This window comes from Zymoseptoria tritici, chromosome 6, assembly GCF_000219625.1.
Source record: "Zymoseptoria tritici IPO323 chromosome 6, whole genome shotgun sequence".
Classification (NCBI taxonomy): domain Eukaryota; kingdom Fungi; phylum Ascomycota; class Dothideomycetes; order Mycosphaerellales; family Mycosphaerellaceae; genus Zymoseptoria; species Zymoseptoria tritici.
The window spans coordinates 1,422,261-1,445,966 of record NC_018213.1 but is presented as its reverse complement, the minus strand read 5'-3'; the positions used below and the strand labels follow the sequence as shown (position 1 = coordinate 1,445,966).

General features: G+C 54.6%; 7 protein-coding genes across 7 annotated transcripts; 5 read left to right on the top strand and 2 right to left on the bottom strand.

Annotated features, from left to right (window-relative positions):
• Nucleotides 1-244: 244 nt before the first annotated feature.
• MYCGRDRAFT_93928 (uncharacterized protein) lies at nucleotides 245-6,572 on the top strand (the record flags this gene model as incomplete). The annotated part of the gene is made up of 9 exons (XM_003851778.1): nucleotides 245-298; nucleotides 396-486; nucleotides 622-637; nucleotides 898-1,146; nucleotides 1,274-1,633; nucleotides 1,735-5,212; nucleotides 5,263-5,305; nucleotides 5,769-5,980; nucleotides 6,162-6,572. The coding sequence occupies 9 exons, from the start codon at nucleotides 245-247 to the stop codon at nucleotides 6,570-6,572; spliced, it is 4,914 nt and encodes a 1,637-aa protein (XP_003851826.1).
• Nucleotides 6,573-8,024: 1,452 nt separating this feature from the next.
• Nucleotides 8,025-8,561, top strand: MYCGRDRAFT_104873 (uncharacterized protein; the record flags this gene model as incomplete). Its single annotated transcript, XM_003851779.1, has 1 exon — nucleotides 8,025-8,561. One exon carries the CDS (start codon nucleotides 8,030-8,032, stop codon nucleotides 8,504-8,506), a length of 477 nt encoding a protein of 158 aa, XP_003851827.1.
• A 398-nt stretch (nucleotides 8,562-8,959) lies between these two features.
• MYCGRDRAFT_100515 (Ca(2+)/Mn(2+)-transporting P-type ATPase PMR1) lies at nucleotides 8,960-12,268 on the bottom strand (the record flags this gene model as incomplete). The annotated part of the gene is made up of 2 exons (XM_003851468.1): nucleotides 8,960-9,534; nucleotides 9,588-12,268. The coding sequence occupies 2 exons, from the start codon at nucleotides 12,133-12,135 to the stop codon at nucleotides 8,960-8,962; spliced, it is 3,123 nt and encodes a 1,040-aa protein (XP_003851516.1).
• Nucleotides 12,269-12,697: 429 nt separating this feature from the next.
• On the top strand, nucleotides 12,698-14,651 carry MYCGRDRAFT_43283 (uncharacterized protein; the record flags this gene model as incomplete). Its single annotated transcript, XM_003851780.1, has 3 exons — nucleotides 12,698-12,961; nucleotides 13,010-14,505; nucleotides 14,564-14,651. The coding sequence occupies 3 exons, from the start codon at nucleotides 12,698-12,700 to the stop codon at nucleotides 14,649-14,651; spliced, it is 1,848 nt and encodes a 615-aa protein (XP_003851828.1).
• Nucleotides 14,652-17,100: 2,449 nt separating this feature from the next.
• On the top strand, nucleotides 17,101-17,919 carry MYCGRDRAFT_17735 (uncharacterized protein; the record flags this gene model as incomplete). The annotated part of the gene is made up of 3 exons (XM_003851781.1): nucleotides 17,101-17,269; nucleotides 17,326-17,526; nucleotides 17,714-17,919. Coding segments are annotated over 3 exons (576 nt in total), but the record flags the coding sequence as incomplete, so codon positions are not given.
• Nucleotides 17,920-21,117: 3,198 nt separating this feature from the next.
• On the top strand, nucleotides 21,118-22,034 carry MYCGRDRAFT_16972 (uncharacterized protein; the record flags this gene model as incomplete). The annotated part of the gene is made up of 3 exons (XM_003851782.1): nucleotides 21,118-21,447; nucleotides 21,505-21,913; nucleotides 21,970-22,034. Coding segments are annotated over 3 exons (804 nt in total), but the record flags the coding sequence as incomplete, so codon positions are not given.
• A 464-nt stretch (nucleotides 22,035-22,498) lies between these two features.
• On the bottom strand, nucleotides 22,499-23,485 carry MYCGRDRAFT_73167 (uncharacterized protein; the record flags this gene model as incomplete). Its single annotated transcript, XM_003851467.1, has 2 exons — nucleotides 22,499-23,290; nucleotides 23,350-23,485. 2 exons carry the CDS (start codon nucleotides 23,449-23,451, stop codon nucleotides 22,499-22,501), a joined length of 894 nt encoding a protein of 297 aa, XP_003851515.1.
• Between the last annotated feature and the right edge of the window lie 221 nt (nucleotides 23,486-23,706).

The window sequence follows — 23,706 nt, the reverse complement described above, 5'->3', positions numbered from 1 at the left end:
ACTGGACTTCATTGCGGCGGGTCACGGTATGCCGATGCACTCTTGGGACTGAAAAGTGGACAGTTGATGGAGGACTGCATCCACGGGTGCTTGATCGAGAACATGTACAGAGACATAGACGGCGGTCGAGGGCATGTACAGAGACACGGACGGTGAGAGTGCGGTCAAGTGGTGAGATGGACGATGCAGTCATCGGACTGAGGCGTGAGGGTGATGGCAGTCAACGGACTGAGGCGTGAGGGTGATGGCAGTCAACGCGGTGGTCCTCGATGGCAAAGACGATGACATGTACGGAGATGTACGGCGAGATATGCGGTGGCATGGTCGGTCGGTAACGTGTACGGAGAGATGGACGAGACGAAGCTGACGAAATTCACGCTAAATGGCATCGACAGACCTCCGTCGCTCCTGCCCAACTCACACTTGGGAGGACAATGTGCGATTTGGGTGGAAGCATGGATCTCCACTTCACCACCTCAATTTGTAGTAAGTAATGTCGCCCGCGGCCGATCCCGCGCCACCCTGTTGTTCCTTTTTTTTCAAAATTGACCACGTCTTCCTCTCCCTCCTCTTCACACTACTTTGCCCACGTCTCGCACACGTGTACTATTCCCATTGAAGCAAAGTATTGTCCGTGGTTAGTTCACGCCTGCGGGTGTTGAACGTTGGGGCGCTCGTCAGTCACACGCCTCTCTGTAGGTGTTGTGCATCCGACTTCGGTCAAAACCCTTTTCCTAGACGGGAGGTGTGGTGCATGTAGCATTCGCTACTGTGCCGAATCCTTCCTGTGGTAAAGGTTCGTACTCCGGTACACTCCGGGTTGGGTCCATTGTGGAACCTCCCCTTTTTCAAAAAAAAAAAAATGTCTTCTCACCGAGACAACAACCGCTCTGGCAGCAATGCCGGACAGCATCACCCTGGTGGAACCACTCGCTTGGTACCTCGCCAGGACACGAATGTGATGTTCGGCACTCGACGGAGAGAGCTTCGCGAGTATGGTGCAGAACCAACATCGTCGATCGAGCAGAAGTATGTCGACAGCTGTGCTGGGCGTGGCACTCTCAAGATTGACTGGCGGACTAGGGCACCACCAACAGACTCGTACCGTCCAGGAGATTTTCAGCAGAGAAGCAGGTCACCGGCCAGGTACGCCTGGGGAGGAGATCGAAGCAGGTCACCTCTTGCGATTGGAGAGCGCCGCCCGTCGTACAGCCGCCCTCGCTTTGCCCCGGATGAAGATTCCTACCGACCAGGCCTACCACGCAGTGTCCAGGATAACCGCTCTCGCCGGAGAGACGACGATGTCAGCCGCTCTCACCGGAGAGACGATCCTCGGACGGAGCCTCTACGGAGGACACAGCGACCTCGCAGCCGATCGCCACGCCATGACAACAGACCGTCTGCCTCTCGCCGAGACGAGATGGGGTCAAGATCTCCTCGTCGTCAAGACAGACCTCGCAGCCCGTACGACCACTACACCACTCGCCGCAGAGCGAGCCCGTCGTACAGCCGACCTCGCAGTCGGACGCCGACCCGCCCACGTGAGGACCGATCCGATCGAAGAGATGGAGCTTCCGAACGACTTCCGGTACAACCACACCGACGTGAGCTTCCTCCAGTTGAGGTGGCAAAGGTAACTTCATCTGTCGCTCGCAGTAATGGTGTGCCAAGCCTGCAGCGACCGAAGGACACCTCCAAGGATAATGGCCGTGTCGGTCTAGCGAGACAACTCAGCCTGCGATCGGTCGTTGTCGTTGAGACTGCTGACAAGGAGCTACAGGCTACTGCGAGCAAGCCTCAAGAGCCACACAGCAAGGCTGGTGACAATGCGGCAGTCGTCAAGGGAAAGTCCGCGGACGCTGCGATTGTTCTTTCCGATCTCAACTCGTCACCTGAGGAAGAGCGGGAATCGGTCGTCGATCCAGAGGAAGAGCGGGAACTGTCCGGGAACACACCAGCGGAAGAGATCCAAACTTCTGATCCCTCAAGGAAGCTTGCGGATGTGACGAACCCCAGTGACATGCAGCAGACTTCCCGGTCTGTCAAGTATGTCACTGCGGATGACGCGTACCACTATTGCGTCGCAGCGCTGATCCCTGACCAACCGACTGGGTACGACGAGGCGAAGAAGTTGGTGACTGGCATCGCGGAACAGCCTGTCGGGGACGCTTGCTTCCAAGAAGCGGTCGACAGACAAGTCGCAGAAGGCATCCTCGAGGTTTCCGGCTCTGGTTCCAATCGTATACTTACGCAGCGGATGGAGAATGACTGGTCCAGGGCGAGGGATGCGATGGAGGCTCTTATCGACAGTGTGATGGACTACAATAGCCCGACGAAGGCTGATGTTGTCAAGGGTCTTATCTCGAAGAATACGGCTCAGCCGGTCGACGATGAGTGCTTCTTGGCAGCTGTGGACAATCTCATCGCCAAAGGCTTGATTGCATTATCTGGCACAAAGTTTCGTCGCATACTAACACTATCTCAGGTGGAGCCGCAAGGCGAACCGAAAGACGACGAGGGTAACTCCGAGCAAGAGTCCGAAGCAGAAGTCTCCAGGGGTAATAAAGGTCCTTCTGACGACGAAGATGATCCCTACATCGCAGACGACGACGATCAGCTACCCGCAGGGGGGGATGAAGACGAAAATGTCTACAACTTCGACTATGATGACAACGCCGCCGGTCCACCTCTAGCCGGAGCAGCGTTAGAACAGCAGCGCAAGAACAAATCGAATGCTTCGGCGGTCGAAGCCAATGCGCGGTACTGGGACAGCCGCGATACAATCGAGCAAATGGTGAAGGATGAAGACCCTTTCGGTCCTATTTTGCTCGAGATCTCGAAAATCGCGCTGACCAAGTCCGAGGGCACATCTCTGAGCCCGATGTCTGTCACCCTGTGCAGAGCACTCGATGAATATGATACGATGGTGGACTTCTCGGACGTGCTGACCGTACCTCCAGAAGGATCTGGGCTCGACCCGTGGGCGTCGGACAATCTCGTGGCTTGGTTGACGACACAATATCGTTTGGAGGCCGCTAACAATTTCTACATAGCGTTCGGAATGAACGTGCACCGCTTCATCCCTCGCCATGGCGCGGACCACACCCTCACGAGCGAGGAAGAAAAGCACGACATTATCGACCAGAACATTGCAAATGCACGAGCATTCTCCGAAGACCCTGCTCAGTCAGGCGATGAGACGAAATACTGGATGTACTTTGCTGTGCACGATATGCCGCCTACCACCGAGGTAGCCATCCTCCCGTACAACACTAAGGGACAGCACTGGGTGGTGCTGGTCCTCGCGTTTGATCACGACAGGAAGATCTGCAGTCCATATCTCTTCGACTCAATCGATGGCCAGGGAGGCAGAGTGCACTCGTTCGAAGTTGTGAGTACAGAACTCCCGAAGCTGTTGGAACTGATCAGTCTACGCCCAGGGAGTGGCCTAGACGGCTTTCAACTCGCAGAGTTGATACAAGTAACTTGTGTGAAGCAGAGCAACGGGAGCGACTGCGGCTTCTTCGCTTCTAATTGGATTTCGCTCATCTCTCAGAGCGGTAACATTAGCACCGAGCCAACCAGCGAAGAAGTGTGGCCACGAACGGATCGGGCTCGCAGAGATTTTGGCGTGGAGCTTCGCTATGACGTGTTGTTGAAATTGTACAAGGCGATCACCGGCAACACCTGGGACGAAGCCGCGACACATACTGCGGGGAGTGCTGCCCGCGGATTTGGCGCTCGGCAGTCTGACACGCGCAAGACGAGCAAGTCCACTCGATCGATCGAGGACATTCGCAAGCGAAGCGACGCTCTCAACCAAACGACGGACGACCCTGCCAACATCGATGCCAGCAAGGATTACACGAGCGAATCAGAGGACGAACAATCGGATAGGTGTTTCAAGCTCGGCCCATTGCACTACATCTGCGATTTCATGAAGGAAGTCGGCCGACCAGTGACGGCCGATGAGGTCTACGAGGGTGTTCAGGACAGAATCGGGAGGATACCGGTTGGATGGGAACCTCGTGAACTGGTCCAGGAATGGCTAGCTAACTTTGAGCAAGTCTTCTCTTCCGTTGTTGATTACTCGGGTAGGAATAAGCCCATCTCTCGATATCTTCTACGATCAGGTCCCGGAAGATCGATGGAAAGCGAGATGACCAGATTCTTGTTTCGGGGAAGTGCTCCTCTCAGCGGTGTTTCGGCAACGAAGGACGTTAACATCATCATAGTTTCTTTACGAATGAGCAGCGGTCCGTCAGAACGAGCAACGTGGGTCAAGCTGGACGAGCGCGCAGAGCAAATGATGCGGTCCTACTGGCGGTCGATCGGTCAGAAAGGTGCTTACCCCGAGATGATAGATAATGTTAATCAACTGCCGGCGAAGTTGGAACTGAAGCAGACGTGCTGGATCAGGCACAATGTGAAGTCGCGCTCTTCTACGAGAGTCCCATTTGAGGACAGGACGGACACAGCCGTGGCTGCCATGCTGGATGCGGCCGATCTTTTCAGTGCTGATTTGCGTGCTCGCGGGGTTGGGCGTTTGCGACTTATGATTCTCTTGAACGGGTGGGATGGCCTCACTACTGACAACACTTCATGGCGTGTCATCGACCAGCGCTGGCCCAACCTGAAGATACAGATTGGTGTGATCGTGCCTGTGGACTACTGGTCGGTTCCACGTAGTAGGACTCGCAGTCCTACTACGACGATTTTTCTTAGTGTGCGGGAGTTGGCTCGCGATTTTGAGTGCGGCTTTCAGATGTCCGCTTTGGAGAGAGAAGACGTCCCACCGAGTCGGATCGCTAATTGTCGTTTCTTAGCAGTTACTGGTGCCTGCAACATCGTCAAGATCGCATTCTCGCTGTTTTGGCAGGAACAGACATGGGGGTCCTACCTGGCAAGAACGCTCAACATCTTTCGCCTGAGACGCAATTCGACCGCTCTAACGATGATGGACGATGATGCAGCCGACGATGTCAGGGTCAACGATAGCCCCCGGATCTTGAGGGGAAGAGAGCTTACCGATGCTGCGATACAGGAGATTCTGGCGGCGCAGCCCAAGTACACAGCCCCGACCTTGGGCAGGAATGCCCCGAGGGTGAAATGGACCAATGAAGAGCTGCAAGTCGTAGCTTCGGGAAAGCTGGACAAATTGACCGGCAAGAACAAGGCAATTATATTGTCTGCTGCTACCGGCTGCCCGATGGTATGTACTTCCGAACCCTGAGCTATTGACGTTGCTAACACGTCGCGCAGCGCTCGTTGCACAGCTTAAATTGGAAGTGGAGTGAGCTGCAGCGTAAGAAGGGAGTCGAGCGACGATGAGTTCCGTCGTTTTCGTTGCGCATCTCCTTAATCCGACATTTGTTACCATAACAGGCTTTGCCGGGGATCCACATAATCGATGCAAAAGTCGAGGAAGGTGATCACGCGTGGGCGCGTAGGTTGGAGCGCCCGCGAGACATTTCGAAGTCTGCAATATTTTCCATGACCAGCACGATCAGGAGCCGCATCCTCACGCCCAACTCAGACGACTCCCACATCGAAGAGGCCAATAAGGGGGCCTTTTTGTGGTGCTACGACAACGCGCTTACGAGGCACTCAAAAGGTGTCTAGAAGGCACTGGGAAGACAGCATGCGTCACATGCCATGCAAACTGGCGATCACAAGCCTCCGCTCACGGGCGACCTCTCTTTAAGACAACCGATGCTCAGAGCACCCCATTCTCGGAACACGCCACTCTCAATATACGACATTCTTAGCACTCTCAAGATTCGCTGCTCGCCTGCGTGGAATCCGGTTCACAAACTCGACAAAGTATGCTACTATCAAGTGGCTACAAACCGTAGATGCTCTCGATGGACGCCTGGCACGCTCCCGCCGCGCCCCCCGCAGCGATTTCCTCAACGACTTCTATGACGACGCGGTAGGGACGATCAGCACTCTAGACGATCAGCACTCCACCCCAGACGGAGTACATGAGCGATCGACACTCTTCACTTACAGACCGACCGAACTATCCACTACCGCTCCATACCTACTACGACTCCCTCGACCCCTGAGATAGCTTCTCTGCCCCTGGGCTACCGACCAGACTTATCGCCTCTCTCACGGCCGAAAATTGGTCTCGGACTTCTCTAGCCGCAACAAACCAGAGCATATCTGGCACTGCCAACAAATCCCCCGCCGCCTACCTCCGATTGTTCTTCGAATCTAGAGAGGACAAACTCTACCTCTGGGAGAATCACTGTACCATCCAACTGCAAAGCGCAGGCGGAGATGGACTGTCCAAATACGAGGCTTCGAACGAAGCGGCCACCAAGACCGCCGTGAGCATTACCCGACACTTCCCCAAGATGCAGGCTCGAGCTGCGGCGCACAAGCATTGGGAAGAGACACGGCGCGAATTGGGCTACAGCCGATTTCTGAGAAGGAGGAAGATAGGCGGCTGGGCGGCGCAGTCTGGACCACAGCCGATTTCTGAGAAGAATGAAGACGAGGGAGATACGTATTTTGGAATCCGAATAGGCTGCCCCCAGCGCCAAATCCCTCGACTCGGGGACTAATTTGAATAGATTTGAGCACAGTATTAAACGGGACATTGAACGGGACATTGAACGGAATCTCGTAGGGTGACCCTGACGTTCTGACCCTCCGTTCTAGCTTGTAACCCTGCCGTTGCTGCTTGTGTAAAAGTAAGATACGCCCGGCGGTATACAGTGTACGCGTGAATGCAGCGCCAAGCCACTTGTAAATTTAAGCGACCAATCAGACGCGAGTAGCGGCCAAACCAGTTTTTGGCTGACCACCTGCAACTTTATATTGCGCTGCGCGCAATGAGCGGCTGGGACATGCTCGCCTGGATCGCCGCCTACGACCTCACCCATAACCCGTCCTATCTCTCCACCGCACAAACCATTTTCGCCGACATGCATTCGGCACCACGATCACACGCACTACACTCGTAACCGTGCGACTCCCCTCGATCTCCAGCAGATTTTCTGCGGCGAGTTTGACGTCGTCGTGCAAACTACTGTCCACAATCCATGTCCAATTTCCGGACTCCACCGCAACCCATGTCGAGTCAGTTACACCCACACCGCCGCCACATGGAGCCGTTCGCGACCACAACACCTGTACTTCGACTTCACGCGCAGCGCAGACCACAACAATCATGCCGCCTAACCAGGCGGCGTACAATACATCCTCAGGAAATGCCGCCAGTGCGGAGCGGAGCAGCCATCACGGAGAGCAGACTTCGAAGCGGGCCATTATTGCAGGCCTTTCCGGGTCAATCGCCGGTCTCCTACTCATCGGTGTGATGATATTCTTTTTCCTGCGTCGCAAACGACTAAGGGAAGAAGCGCGCAACTCGCGAAATTACAACGACCATGTCGAAAAACAAAGCCATCTGCAGCATTCACCGCAACCGCCGCCTGCTTTTTCGTCTCGATGCGAATCTCTACAAACCGTGCATCGTCCTTCTAGCTCTGCACCGGCCGTGGACGAAGACCACCGCATCATTCGCATGTCCACACAGCACTGGCCGCGTCCGTACGCCCCTGGAGGAGCAGAAGGTCATCGCGGGTCCCGGTCCACTACGCAACTTCGTGTTACGAATCCGGATCCTTCCCGGCCCACGACCGCTCGACGGCCTTCGCAGGAGACTGCCCGCACGTTTCTCAGCAGGAAACGGTCCGCCATTGGCGAAGCGCTACATGGAGCTGCGACTCGTCTACGAGCATCCAGCTTTCGTACTGAGATCGCCTCTCCGCCACCTCCCGTACCTCTACCAGCAGATATCATATATCCGAACCGAAACAAACCTCTCCCGACCATCCGAGTCTTCGACCGCGGCTCTACCTCATCAACTCCTTCCTTCCGATCATATCCTTCCCTGCTCTCCTCCGCTCGTCCTCAAGCCTCTCCCTCACTAGCCTCCACCATCCTACCGCGTAACCCGCCCTCTCCCATCCGCTCGCCTTCAAGCAATTACATGCCTCCATCTTCCATCACGCCGGACATGGGACCCGACAAGGACCCATTCAAGACCCCATCACTCGAGACCCCAGCCCAAATCCGACCTCAACGCCCGTCCCTCGCGACGCTCCAAAAACTGTGGCCTCACAGCCGCCTCCACTCTTCGAATTCAACCCACAAAATGAGGAAATCTCCTCAAACGAGGAGCGCAAGATCGAGTATGCTGACACCAAATTCGTTCACCCGCCTATACAGTCACAGACGTAGCCAACGCCGGAGCCGAGGTGGGAAGTCTGCCAGCTCGAGGGGCCAGTCGAAGTCGTCGGTCAATACGCTCTCGACTGCGAGGTGGTCGAAACGAAGTGATCCGTTTGATCTGGATCGTGGAAGCTGGAGAGGTGGGAGAGGGAGTGTGGGCTTCGGAGCTGCGGTGAGGGAGGCCGCAAGAGGGGAGCGTAACGATGCGAGAAGTGAGACTTTCGGGGCTGGTACGAAACAAGGCCTCTATGAGGGAACTTGAGCATTTCTCGGTTGATTCGAGCGCGGAGTCATGGATGGTGCCTTTCGGAGTCTTGTGCCGGCTTTTGCCGGAGGGAGGGGGAGTACATATACATATACCCAATGGGCGGGGCTGGTCGCAAGGTCGACAGCTAACGAAGTGATGACCTTGGCGGAGATGGGAAGTGCGGAGCAGTTCTGTACAGTATATGGCTCGAAGAAGAGCGAGCAAGACTCAGAGCGGGTCTCTGTAGGATATAGCACAGTGTCAGATGTACAAATATGACTTTCTGAGGAGTATGGTACAAGGCTGGTGTGATGTGGTGGTGAACATGTTCACAGCTGTGCAGCGATGCACAAGCACCTCAGGGCATAGTCAAGGTTCGAGAATAAGGTATGTTCATACAAATGCCGCCTAGAAATACGATCATTTCCACAATGCAAACCCATACCACACCTATACACAATGCACCGCTCACACTCTCCGACTGTAACCGCCTCCCATACCGCCCTGACTCCTCCTCCTCTCCCACCACTTCCTCCCCTCATCAACCCAAAGAACCGTGCTCGCCATCAACACCAATCGTCCCAAGTCTACCAAGCTCAACGCCTCCGTCTGAAACACCCTCTGCAGCGGCGGAAAGTAAATCACCAAACCCTGTCCAATTAAACTACCTGCAACCGCATAGTTGAACATCACGTTTCCTTCGCCCTTGCTATTCCTCCAGAACGGCAACTCGCCCTTCAGCACCGACTTCGTTGCAGACCGGCACGATAGCGCGTTGAACATGTCGAACAGCACAAATTGGGTGAAAGTGAGGGTCGTATCGCGGGACGAGACGCTGTGGGCGGCAAGATCCTCGGCGGTAAGATTGGAGACGTAGGTAAACAACGTGCCCAGGAGGATGATGCTGGCGGATTGGAGGACGCGGCGGATGAGACGCGGAGTGAGGACGCGGGCGTTTCGTGGGCGGGGAGGTTCGCGGAGGAGAGAGGGGTCGACAGGCTCGACGCCTAGAGATTGTGCAGGTGGACCGTCCATTAGGATGTCTGTTTGGTGGATTAGTGGTGGGTATTGGTTCAGAGGGAGGGAGAAGACGTACTGATCCAGAGGATTTGCATGGCGTTGAGAGGATTCTTCCAGCCGCCAAGGGAGGACATCATCACGAGGCCTAGAGCGGCGACGCTGGTGGATAGCTGAAAAGTGAGGAAGTTCTGAATGTTGTAGAAGATGCCCTTGCCCTCTTCGATCGCACTGAGGATAGTGCTGAAGTCATCATCGGTGAGAATCATGTCCGCCGCCTCTTTAGCCACATCTGTGCCCAGCTTGCCCATACTGATTCCAATGTCGGCTTTCTTCAAGGCCGGAGCGTCGTTGACGCCATCTCCGGTCATGGCTACAACGTCGCCGCGACTTTGCAGGGCAGAGATGATCTTGAGTTTGTGCTCGGGACTCGTGCGCGCGAAGATGCTCACTCGTGACATGCAAGCCGCAAGGTCTGACTCGCTCATGTGGTCGAGTTGGTCGCCTCGGAGGACTGGAGAGCCAAGAGCAGAGTTCAGGTTGACAGGCATGCCGAGTTTCTTCGCAATGGCGACGGCAGTGGTTTCGGCGTCGCCCGTGATCATGATGACTTTGACGCCGCCGGCCATGAGGCGGCGGATGGAGCGATCCACGCCTTTTCGTGGTGGATCAGACATTCCTACGAGGCCAGCAAAGCAGAGGCCGTCATAGACCTCCTCTCCAAGTCCAGTTGGTGGGATGGGCGTTGTGGATCGGCTCTTGGTTTTTGAACCACTCTTGATCGGACCCGAGGCGAAAGCTAGCACGCGGAGGCCCTCCTCAGCCATGAGGTGCGCGGCTTGGTCGACTTCTTGCTTTCGCCTGTCATCGAGGACGACTTCTCCGCCTTGGTTCGAAATGTAGGTGTCGCATCGGGCGATGACTCTCTCTAGCGCTCCCTTGATGTAGGCGGTATCAATCCCGCCAGACCCTTCCAACAGAACTCCCATCCATTTGCGTTCGCTGGAGAATGGAACCTCGTGCTTGCGCTCTCCGAGCTTTGACCGTACATCGTCCTCGTGGAAGTTGTCCAAAAGGTCCAGTAGTGCCACATCTGTTGGCTGGCCTGCCCATCGACTCTTCGCGTCTGCGAGATCATCGCCTCCGGTGCTAGCCAGGATAGCAGCACTTGCTGCGGTGACTTGTCCGTGACTGTGGGTGTTCAACCGTCCATTGTTGACAATGTTCGCGGATCTCAATATAGCCTGCGTCGTGGCGCCATTCGGAGAATCAGTCTGGACTTTGCCCACTTCCTGGGGAGCTGCATCACCGAAACTCCACATTCTTGTAGCTGTCATGTGGTTGACGGTCAGAGTGCCTGTCTTGTCCGAGCAGACCACGTTGACCGATCCCAGTGTCTCGACAGAAGGCAGTCTTCGAACGATAGCATTTCGCTTGCTCATTCTCAGCACGCCCAGCGCGAGCGTCACTGTCACGATGATCGGCAATCCTTCTGGAATTGCAGCCACTGCGAGAGAGACGCCGATTTGAAACAGCTCCAGAAATTTGATGCCTCTCCATAGACCCACTAGCATGATCAAACCAATAATGCCGAACGACATGTAGCTCAAGTCCTTCCCAAGACTGTCCATGCTTTGCTGAAGAGGTGTTCGAGGCGATTCGATCTCCTGCAATGAAGCACTGATCGCCCCGAACTCGGTATCGCCGCCAGTCCCAATGACAATTCCCTGGCCGTATCCCGAACGCACAAGAGTTCCTTGAAAAGCGATGTTGGTCTGGTCTGTCAGTCTGATCCCTCCAGCCGAGCTTGAGTATGTGGAAGGATCAGCACTTCCATTCAGATATGTGCTCGGAGAGAGGGTATCCGCGGTCTTCCCGACTGGCTCGTTCTCTCCCGTCAAGTTGCTCTCGTCAATACTCAGATCAGCAGAACGAGTGATCCGAACATCAGCAGGTATCCTGTCGCCTGTATGGAACAGCACCAAGTCTCCCGTCACTAGTTGTGTCGCGGATATCGTTGTACTAGCCTTCTCCGCCACTGCCAGGCCGCCGTCTCCAGGTCCCTTGCTATTCACATCCTCCGTTGCCGATCGCGGCTCAGCGCTGCGAATGACATGTGCGAAATGTGGCACCAGCTTGTTCAATGCTTCCAAGCTCTTCTCACTCCGGTACTCCTGCACGAAAGCCACAGAGACCACGATAGTTACAGCCACGGCGATCGATAAGGAGTCCGAATAATTGCCCATCAAAGCTGAGATACCAGCACTCGCCAAGAGAAGCAAGATCAATGTCTCCTTGAACTGCTGCACGAAACGTAACCAGAGCGGCTCCGGCTCCTCGTGCGGAAGCTCATTGGGACCCTGGACATGCAATCGCGTCGCCGCATCCGAGGGATGTAGGCCATTTCCAAGGGAGGTAGAGTGACGCTCCGCGACCACATCCGGTGTGAGAATCGCATGCTGAGCTGTTATCGACTGCTGGCCGGGGAATCTGATCCGGCTCGTACTCCGAACATGACTGCTGTTGCCGTTGGTCTCGCTCGGAGGTTGGAGAGTGGAATTTGCAGGCGGCGCTCGATTGGCGACGGGATTGTGGAGCGGTATGATCGGGGCATTGGCGCGGGACATAATTCATCGGCCATGAAGGCCGTGCCGGTGGTGAAGAGAAGCGTCAGCGACCTTCCCGCATGCGTGGTGACTATCCTGGTGAATGGGTAATGGTCTTCGTCCGGGGGAAGTCGCGTCCAACTAGTTGAATTCCTCGATAAGAACTCAGACTATTTCTCAAGTGAAGTCGTTTCTCGTATTGTCCAGATTTCCACAAGTCTACCAGAAGGACCCCTGTTCGCGTCCTGTTCCTCTCCCATCATTCGGCATTCGTTCGCGACAGGAAACCTTATGTCAGCAGGCTGCCTGCCAAACTCTCCTTGGGTCTCCAACCTCTCTTTTATTCAACACTATCCTCGCCGTCTCCACCACCACCGCTCCGCCGACGACACGAGCCTCCGGCGCATTATTCCGCAGCATCAACGAATATATCGACGAATTTTCGCGGCATGTCGACGACCGCCTGAGCGACTCCCGACCGATTCCGCGACGCGCCCGCGTCATCGCATCAAAACAACGCGATCGCAAACGTCGAGATTGAACATTCGACAACTCCTCTACCCACCTCCGACAACAGAGCACCATGTTCTATTCGGAGCTCCTCCTTACCAAGACCGGGCCGCTGGCTCGCGTTTGGCTCGCTTCCAACCTCGATCGAAAGCTCACCAAGCAGAACGTCCTGCAATCGAACCTGGAGAACAATGTGAAGGACATCATTGGCGGCGAGCAGGCGCCAATTGCGCTGCGCCTAAGTGGCCAGTTGCTGTTGGGTGTTGTGAAGATCTACAACCGCAAGGCCAAGTACTTGATGGACGACTGTAGCGAAGCGCTGCTCAAAATCAAGATGGTAAGGACCTCCAAACGCGTCGATTAATGGCGTGCTAACGAGTAGTAGGCCTTTCGACCCGGCAACGTCGATCTTCCCAGTGATCAGTCACACAAGGCAAACCCCAACGCTCTCATCCTACCCGACACCATCACCGAACTCGACCTCTTCGCCCCTCTACCCGACCCTGAAGACCTCCTCCGCGAACCAGAAGCCCGCGCACCTGGGCAAGATCCGACACTGCTCGATTTTGGAATGAGCCAAATGCTTGACAGCCAGACACCGACCCGCACACAAAGAACGCGCTTACTAAATCTTGACGACGATGATCTTGGCCTTGATCTTGGTCTCGACGAAGACCCCATTCGCTCGACTCCCATGAGTGAGGGACAGAGCATCGAGCAGGGACGTCGAGCTCCCACGCCGCGTCGTGACGAGCCGACAATGTTGGAAGACGACGATCTTGGTCTGGACTTTGGGTTCGGGGATACAACGATGAACCCGACACTGGGAGGCAACGACGGACCTATGCCTGGACTTGATGATGACTTCCCGATGGGCGGCGTGGACAATGATGAGATTGCGAAGGCGAATGAGGCGGCTCTTGACCGTGCTGATGAGCGGAGGCGTCGTGATTCCGAATCGCCACTGTCATCCGTTCGCTCCAGTGTAGAGCGTGACCTTGAGCGGACCTTCCAGCTCGACCAGAATATGGACGAAACCGATCCAACTATGGTCCAAGCAGCTCAGCGAGTCAAGCGGAGAAGAGTCATTCGCATGGACGACCAGACTGAACTCGCCAGTGCTCAGATCAAAGCTCAGCAAGAGGACCACTCCAACATCACAAAGGCCCCGTCATTCCTTCCTCGAGATCCACTCCTTCTTCAGCTCATGGAGATGCAGCGGAATGGCAGCTTTGTCAGCAATCTCATGGGCGATGGTCGCATGCAAGGCTGGGCACCCGAGCTTCGCGGCATCTTCTCATTGGAAGTCATTCGGAAAGCAGGAGACAAGAAGCGAAAGCGCGACTCTGGTATTGCCGATGTCGAAACTGACGGTGAGCGCCAGGAGAGCCCTCGACTGGAGATCCCACAAGACGAAGATGAAGGCCTGCCTACAGGTGCGGGCGCAAACGACTTCGGCGCTGACCCTACGCTCAACGACGACGACGCACCCCTCATCATGTCCGATGGTCTCGACCGCCAACAGGACGATGAAGAAGCCTATGACGACGCACCCATGAACTTTGATATCACCGAAGCACCCCTCCTTCACCCTTCCCAGTCAGGCCCTGTAGCAGTGGGCACGAAGAAGATGGTGCATCTTCTCCGCGAACACTTTGCGCCCGACCACCCGAAGACTGCGACAGAGCCACCGACGCCATCCAAGCGCACCGTGGCATCGGCGCTGTTCACAGATCTGTGTCCTGCCAAGACGACCTCCCGACAGGATGCGACGAAGATGTTTTTTGAGTTACTGGTGCTGGGCACGAAAGACGCCATCAAGGTCGAGCAGGAGAACAAGTCGTTGGGAATGCCGATTCGTGTGCGTGGCAAGAGAGGACTGTAAGTGTTGACCGTTCCTGGATCGAGGCCAGAGTGCAAAACTGACAATGATTACTAGATGGGGCGATTGGGCCGAAATGCAGTCCGGCGGAGAGATCGCTACTCAGGAACAAGAAGTCTCGAACGAAGTCGAGGCAGCAGCTTGAACGGAGGAAGTGTTCTAACGACAACGACATTAGGACAAAAGAGAGGACGAAAAGAGACGACATGACTTGCGACTAATTGGGTATCGTATCTTGTTTCTTGTGAGCAGGGAGTAGCGGGCATGGTGCTTTGGCGAGGAAGGGATACGATCATGACTTTCAGTGTTTCTTTGGGTGCAAGCGCGAGCGAGGGTTGTTGTGATACCCAGGAAGCAAATTTTGTGTACGATTGGAATGGGAATGAGGTGGAAGCTTTGAAATCGAGTCGAGCGCTCACTTGCACTGGCCTGGTCGTTGACGATCAGGGTCTGGTGAGTGATTTCATGCAATTTCCTATTAGGACATCCTTCCCCTTCTTCGCATCACATGGTCGCAGGGTCAGGGCGAGAGTACGTAATACTATCGTTCGAGCAGATCGGGTACGTGCTGAACATGGCGCCTCCTTCACTTCCTACCGGGCTCCGGGTTGCCGCGGAGCTGTCTGTATGCGTGCTCGCCAGGGCAGTGCACGTGTTGGCAACAAGGGTGGGAGCAGTTTAAGGCTAGAGAGATATCTGCAGGCCGGAGTTGCTCGGTCGAGAACGTCAGTGTCTGGGTGCACACGCAGGAGCAGGATCTTTGGGTTGGTGTTGGAGCCGGTGGTGAGAGGGAAGGAATGCTGACAATTGTTGGTGCTCGTCAGCCGGCAAAACTGGAAGTTTCAGTTTCAGCCGCCGGTCACCGGTAGAGCTGGATACCAATTCGCGATGGTTGCCAACTCCGGTTACGACCTTCAAACTCTGGAGCTGTTCAGGAGTCAGGTGTCTCTTTGCGCATGCGAGAGAAGAGACCATGTGAGGAAGTCACAGCAACGGCATCGAGAAGTGAAGTGAGAAGTGAGTTGTGGACGCCTAAGCCAAGGCGTCCCTCCAGAACGGCTTCAACAGCAGACGACAGACGCCCTTGGAACGCCTCTTCTTTTTATACATCAGACAAGCCGGCAGTCATTCCTCAGGACCACCAGAGTCCATCACGCTTGATCACAGCGAAGCCCTCACCTTGCATGCAGTTGTCGTCAATGGCGTCACGAGCACGCGAATCGGATGCGACAAGATCGTGGTTGTGACCAACGCTGAGGAGAGGCTTCTTGCAGTGGCTTGACCTTGTCCCAGTTCAGGATCCCTTGCGGCGGAAGCTGTGGTTGATGCCTACCTTGAGGTAAGGAAAAGGCACCATTAGGGTCTTCAGCTGGGTTCAAGGCTTTAGAAGGAGGGGAAGCTAAGATTTAAGAGACCAAAAGCTAATAAGGCTCGCCGATACTAGACTTCAGCTGCATACGATTGAAAGTGGTCGGCGCCTCACCGGTAAGACAGCTGCGGCTGTACAATTGTGCTTGCCGGCTGACGGCCGCTGTTGTGCCGCGCAGCACGAGCGGCGGTGGGTGCCACCATCAAGCCCAACTTCAAGGCAACGCGGTGGCAGTGCCCCAACGTCTCATGCTGGTACAACTATGGGATCCAACTTGCAGGACACGAGCACCACCAGTTGGGTCGCATCCGACGGGTACCTGCTGATGGATCGTTGCTGGATCGAGTATGATGATCTCTGTCACTGCTCGGTGGGTTTTCCTCGAGATCTGATAACCACGTTGCTGAGTCGACACAAGCCAGATCGTTGGGTTTATATCGGTCTTGGAGCTGGGTTTGAGTCGTTCGACCCGAAGCCAAGATCACTACCAGTCGCGGAAGACTTTCGAGACCAGGACCCGGCCGATACGAGAACATCGTGTGCTGTAAGCATTCTGGACTTGCCTATTCCGTCATCGGGGAGACACCTCGAGCTACACAACAAGGTTGAGATACGATGCGTCTGGATCCTCGACTCAAGGGTGGCTTGCATGGAATGCTTAGCATTCATTGTCTTCCTATACGCTGCCTCGACGCCAGCGATGACAGCGTAGGATCGGAATCCTCAAGCCACCCAACATCGCCTCGTCACTTGCTCCCTAGAGCTTGTTGTCCAAACCGCTTTTGCTCGGGGATGGCATGGCGCTTTGCCTCCACCCCTCCCGCCATGCTTCCGACCCTCACCATCCAGACCATGTGGTGCCGGTGCCCCTTGAGAGCGACACAGGATATATAGAAGTGTGTCTCTCTCCTTGGGATTCCGCTTTGGCCATTCCTTCTGTCAACGAATATTTCCAGACTCAAGAGCACCCGCGAATACTTTCTTCCTGTTCACACCTCACTTGACACCAAGAGCTCCAAGTACCCGAGGACTCCTGCAACGCTTACACTGCCACGCACCAGATCAGACCACAACGCAACACCGACAGCTACAAACCAAATCGTCGGGCCTCCCAAGACAAATCAGCATGTTCCGCCAACTTGCTCTGACCACCGCGCTACTGTCGATGACCCTCTGGCAGAGAGCCGTCGCTGTCGATGAGACTAGACAACCCGAGAAGATCGCTCAGCTGGACACGGCTGCCACCCAGCTCGATCGCCTCAAGATCCTGCCCAACAACGAGGACTGGGTCTTCGACTTCACCGCGCAGCAGCCGTGGTACAACTGGTCTCCAGGTGGTGTCACAAACATGAACGCTGCAACCTTTCCCGCCGCCCGCGGCAACGGCCTGACACGTGAGCATGTTCCTGCCCTCTTATTGCACAGTGTCATCATCTGACCCTACTACCAGTGGCCATGCTCAACCTTGGTGGTTGTAGCATCCTGCCAGCTCACTTTCACCCGCGCGCTTCCAACTACGTCGTTTCGATAGAGGGCAACACCACTACCTACATGTATGAGGAGAATGGCGCTCATACCATCACTGCTGTCCTCACGAAGGGGAAGGCGACGATCTTTCCGGCTGGGTCGATGCATACGATGGTCAACAATGGTGAGTATGATCAAGACGCACTGTTCACGACATCTCACACCATGAGCGCAGCTCGGGAGCACCATGTTTCCACAGTTCGTCTCATTCCGTGTTGCTTGACTCGAACACCTTCCCAAGCTTCCCTGTTCCATCCACAGACTATCCGCTCCGTCCTTCGCATACAAATCTGACCCTCCATTCTCACCAGGCTGCGAAAACGCTCAACTCGTCTCCGCCCTCAGCAGTGAAGACGCCGGCACGCTCAACATTGGCGCAGTCTTCACCAACGGCTTCCCGCCAGAACTGGTGAATGCGGCTCTGGGTGGTGCCTACGCATCCCCAGAATTTGCAGCCAAAATCCCGCCTATTGGCACAGGAGCGAACTATGGCACCGAAGAATGTCGCCAGCGATGTGGGATCAAGACTGATGGAAGCTATCAAGGTGGACCGCCGCAGAGTGCAAATGAGAAGTCGGGCAACAAAGGTTGATGGCCGAGGTAAGAGATTATCCTTGTATGCCGCTTGCAGCGGCGGATTAGAGCTGTACATATCGTCCTCTGTTGGCGACGGGATGGGCTCACAGCATCTTGCAACTTGTCGATTGTGTTCATTGCTGCTTTTATTCTTAGACACTTCGTCAGCATATTCGGTATTTGAAGGGGTTCTGCATCGACTTCGCCTGATAATTCGACCTTTCTGGCGGAGGGGTGCCGGCGTCGGCCACACGTTCGTGAGCGTGCTCCTTGGACGGGACCATGAAAGAAACAACACGAGCAAACACGAGTTGCGCGAGGTCAAGGAGGTGTGGATAGAGTTCGAGAAATTACGCTATACAGCCGCCGGCTGCAGGATGACGGAGGTCGATCCTCGGACCACGTTTTGGAAGGGCGCATGGGATAGACCCTTACGAGCGAGCTGGTGCGTTGTCCTTTGGAAGGCCTGTCTGTTAGAGGAGAGGTTCCCATGAATTACTTCTCCTGCTGTGCCAGTGCTCGGTAGGACATTTTCTTAAGACCGGGTCTGTTGGGAAACGGCGATATACTGGATCACTAAAGAGAGCGACTTCAAACTCCTGGAAGCTAAAGATCTTACCATACATCAAGATTGAGATTAACGACATCGCTATCAGATTGTGCAGCCGACGAACGACGAGGACAGCCGGAAAGAACAACAGCTTGTCCGCATCATGCCTCCAATCGTTCATGTGATGCGCCATGGCCAAGGCTTTCACTCTCCAGACGTCTCCGGCGAGGACGGGATCAACATTCGGGATGCTGAGCTCACAGACAAAGGCAAGGAACAGTGTAGGAAGCGTTGCGAATCGTTCACTCGACACCAAAATGTTGGTCTCACTCCATAAGTCATTGACGATGACTCGAAAGTCCTCAAGCTAATCGCAGACGGCAGGTCGAACTTCTCCTCGCGTCCCCTCTGCGTCGTGCCTTACAAACATGTAAGTCTCCGCAGGGTCAAGGCGTGTAGCGCACAAGACCGTCTCTCGGACAGTGCCAGGTCTCGACTGTCGTCTAAGCAGTGCTGACCCTTTTACTCTTTGATGGATAGGCCAGCTCAGCTTCGCACCCTGCATCGAACGTGGTTTGAAGATCCATGCTCAGCCGTACGCCGAAGAGGTCTCTACCAACCCTTCAGATACTGGCAGCGAAGCGAGTGTGTTGAAGGAGATATTCGGTCCCGACCTCGTCGACTTCGATTTGCTGAAGTTGGAATGGTGGAAGCATGAAGGCGAGTATGCGACAGATGCAAAGGCTGTGAACGAGCGAGCGAGGAAACTGCGGAAGTGGATCAAGGGCAGAGAGGAGAAGGAGGTGGTGTTGGTCGCGCATGGGTTCTTCAATCATTACCTGACCGGTGAGGTCGACGATGAGGGTCAGCAGACGACGCCTTGGTGAGTACCGTAACGTGCGGTCGGGTGATTCAAATGACAACTAATGGCTGGACAGGTGGAATGAAGCAGAGCTTAGAACCTACACTTTCAAGGAGGAGGATGATGAGCAGTCAATGCTGCACGAGACGGAGGAGTCGCTGGCCGGTCGAAAAAAGGAGAATCGATGAAAGCGGTGATTCGTACCTGCTTACGAACGGATTGAGAGCAGACTGACACGAGAGACTGTGCTTGACGATGGAATCGTAGAATGTTCTGCAAGCGACATATCCCGGCATAGAAAATGTTGTTATCTTATCTCAAGCTAGTCTCAGAAGCACAGACCACTCTTAGCCAGCGAGCACTAACCTCTTCGAGCGCCTCGCCTGAGAGGGTCTAAGGGCCCAAGCCGGATTTTGGGAGATACAGCGCAGCACGCGACAGCGCAACAACAACGACCTTTTTTAAAAATCCGGCACTATAACTTTGTAGAGCCGAGTCTTGCGATTCGAACGGCGTATCGCATAGAAAATTTAAGTGTGTTTTGCGTGCCCTAATAGAGCTCGCATTTTCCTGTTTTTCGCCTAATAAATTAGAATTCCGAAGAATTTGCGCGAGCTCTATTACAGCTTTCGTTTAGCGTCGGATTTAAATAATTAATACACCGTTCGAATCGCAAGACTCGGCTCTACAAAGTTACAGTGCCGGATTTTTAATAACTAGTTTCGTTATTGCGTTCTCGTGTTTGGGGCCGAAACGATGCTGCGCTTTATTAAGGTGTAAATTCTATACTAATGCTGCGCTCTATCTCCCAAATTCGGCGTTCGGACCCTCAGACCACGAACAGTAGGCGTCGAAACCGCGCTAACTGGGCGTGGACTGAGGAACTGAGACTAATCTCAAGCATTTGGCGTGCAGGGTTCATGCTGACTACACGGCCGAAAGAGGAAGTAGCAGCGCGGGCGCCTAAGGTCCCAAGTGAATGTCAGACCTTCTTCTACAAATCGCAAACAATTAAAGCCATGTTGTGTCTTGACGAGCTACAACGCAATGAATTTGTGGTGTTTCGAGAGTTCCGAGAGAAAGAGACTGCTCTCAGCCGTTCACCCGGCGCCGCTGTAGCCGATGATGACATAACAGCGTGCACTCGCCTCAGAAACATTGAAACTCGCAGAGGCATACCTTTCTTTCATCAAACAATGTCACATGGAACGGCAACCCGATCTGGCAGACCTATCGGGCGATGATGTCAATCTGGATGGGAGCGATGTAGTCGAAGACTTTCACATCCACAGCCGGCGGCCCTGATGTAAACACTTAAACAGCGCATACGATACCCAGGAACACGGCACGAAGACGAGATTTATGAACAAAGTACAGGAATAGTACAGCATCACATACATCTCTCATCGCATCAATTGATCTACAAGATGTCAGACGAAACATCCGACGACTCCACCTCGCAAAGTGGCACTCTTGAAAATGGCCACGCCTCGAGAAACACAAAACAACACTCCGACCTCTCCTCCAACCGCCATCGTCTCCCGTTCGGTCAATGGTGCGTCGAACGTGTCTCTTGGTCCTGGTTCACCTGCACGCAGTCTACCGGCGGTATTGCCTCGGTCCTGGCCAACTCTCCTAAAACTTTCTCCGGCCTCCAAACAATCGGCACCATCATCTTCATCTTCAACCTCGTCTTATTTCTCATCTTCCTTGCTCTCACTGGTGTCCGCTGGTACCATGATCCGGAACGATTCGCCAAGTCCTTCGTGACAGCGCCAGATTGTTACTTCTTCGGATCCTTCTGGTTGACGATCGCGACAATTATCATCGACATCGAAGGCTATGGAGTACCGCACGCAGGACCCTGGTTGGTGACGGTCGTGAGGGTGTTATTCTGGCTGTATGCCGCTGTCACGATATTGAACACGACGGTGCATCTCAGTCTGGTGTTCCGCGCGCAGACGATGAAGGCGAACGACTTCAAGGTCCCGGCATTTCTGCAGGTTTTGAATGCGATGCTGACGGGTACGGTGGCAGCGACGATTGTGCATAGTCAGGTATGTCTTCTTCCGTTATCCCGGGGTGCTGGAACTGACATGGCTTTCCCATTACAGCCCGTCGAACATCGCCTCCCCATAATGGTCGCAGGCGTAGCATACCAAGGCCTAGGCTGGATCGTCTGCACGTTCTTCCTCACCATGCTCATAGCTTCGCTCTTCGAGAACGGCTGGCCGCCGCTCAATCTCCGTCCTGGACTTTTCATCATGACCGGAACCAGCGGCTTCACAATCGTTGCGCTTATTGGAATTGCTCGCGCGGGACCGACTACGCCGTACGGATACTTCAACACGCATCCCATGGCGGGAGAGGTATTGTTGATCTTGGCGACGTGGACGGGTGTATTCATGTGGGTTTTCACCGCGTGGGTGTTCCTGGTGGCAGTATTCGTGAATTTGATGGAGCTGTTTGAGAGAAAGGACGGGAAGTGGAGGCTGACGATGGATTTCACGAATGTCGCGTGGTGTGAGTATTTGATATTCGCTGGATAAGGTGAAAGAAGCTGACACTCCTGCCCTTAGCTTACATCTTCCCAAATGTGGGATTTACTCTGTCGACGGTCTATCTTGGACAAGAGTTCGAGAGCCAAGGGATACAGTGGTTGTCGGTAGCTATGATCATCCTGCTGGTGGCTTTTTGGTTGCTCAATCTCGTGATGATGGCGAAGAAGGTCTTCATCTCCATCTTCGTAGACTCGCGAGTCAAGCTCGCGTAGCGGTAGCTAGGCACGAAATGCTGAGCTCCTCCGTGGCAGCATCCCGGCGTATGTTTTCGCATGCGTTGAGTGACCCGTTGCGACTCATAATGGCGTCATGCGTAAAGGTCGGCATATGGGTCCATGCCATGCGAACCCGTCTGCTGTCGAGCTTACCTATGCGATCCTCAGCATGCGCTTCCTGGACATCGGCCTGGAACATGTCTTGAATCAAGTCCTTCTCCCGGTTTCCATGTCCAGCTTGCGCATAGCCATTCCACGCCTCTCGATCAGCAGTCGCGTCCGCCGGGGATCTGGAGTTGCTGTATCATTGCACCTTGGGCCATCGCAGTTCTTCAACCCATGTCTTCGTCCGCATCCATCTCGTCATGTGGCTCCCTTGGCTCTTGTGCCTCATGGAATTGAATCGCATCGTCAATGTAGCTCAGGATAGCACCTACGCTATCCTCATCCTGCGCATCCAATTTCAGAAACGATACCAGGCTGAAGTCGTCGATCAGCTGGCCTACAGCACGATTGAGTCGTCCGAACGAAGCACCACTCATCAGCGCCTGCGCATCCTCATCTTCCCTCTCGCCATTGTCCACACCCTCTTTGTACTCATACACGAGTCCGCTCTCCGGGGCGTCTTGCAGCAAGCTTGTATCCGGATCGATGAAGCGCTTCAGCTCTTTTCGTGCGATTTGTCCTTTGACCTGGTCCATTTTGCTGAGAATGTTGACGTGCGGGAGTTCCATCATGATCATCGCACTCATGGCGCTCAGCGTACCAGAGAAGAACTTTGCTCGGTCAATGATGAATGAGCTTTCCAGCAGATACGCCGCGCACATGTTGATGTTCAGACTCCCGCGAGTCAATTGCTTCAGCAGTTGCGGAATGATAGGAACGTGGGTGTAGAGCTCGATTTGGCCAGGCATGTCGATGATGATGAGGTACTCTTCGGTCACGCTTTCGAGGGGCTCCGTGATGAAGTCGAGATTCTCCATCAGGAATTCGAAGCAGTAGATCAGTCCGCCGTTAGGTCCCAGATGCAGTTCGTCCATGACATCTTCGAGGGTAATGAGGTCTTTGATATCGAGATCGGGTTCGTATTGGAACTCTTCGGCGGCCGGGTCGAGATTGATGTACTGTAGGAGTGTTGTTAGACATTGTCAAGGTCGGGTTGGAAGCTTGGTCCAGCACATACAAAGCATGAGCGACGATTGTTCTTGAGGTGAGAGATTAGCGCGGCGCAGAAGGTCGTCTTGCCAGCGCCGGCCGGTCCCATCACTATCGTGCCATATCCCATCGTCGAAGTTGCACTCGCCGCGAGACGATGTCGTATCAACCAGCATCCGAGGACCATGGACTTGGTCAGAAAGATTTACAGTTTCGAGGAATCCCCGCTGATCTGCAGCTAGGGTAGTGCCACATGCCGAAGATATTCCGGGCGGCGTGTGAACACTCACCTCGACCTTCAATCTCTTTTGCATCATCTCGACCACTCCTGAATCAGATGCAGCTTTTGTCTAGGCTTCTACACAGACCGCCTTAGTATCAGTGG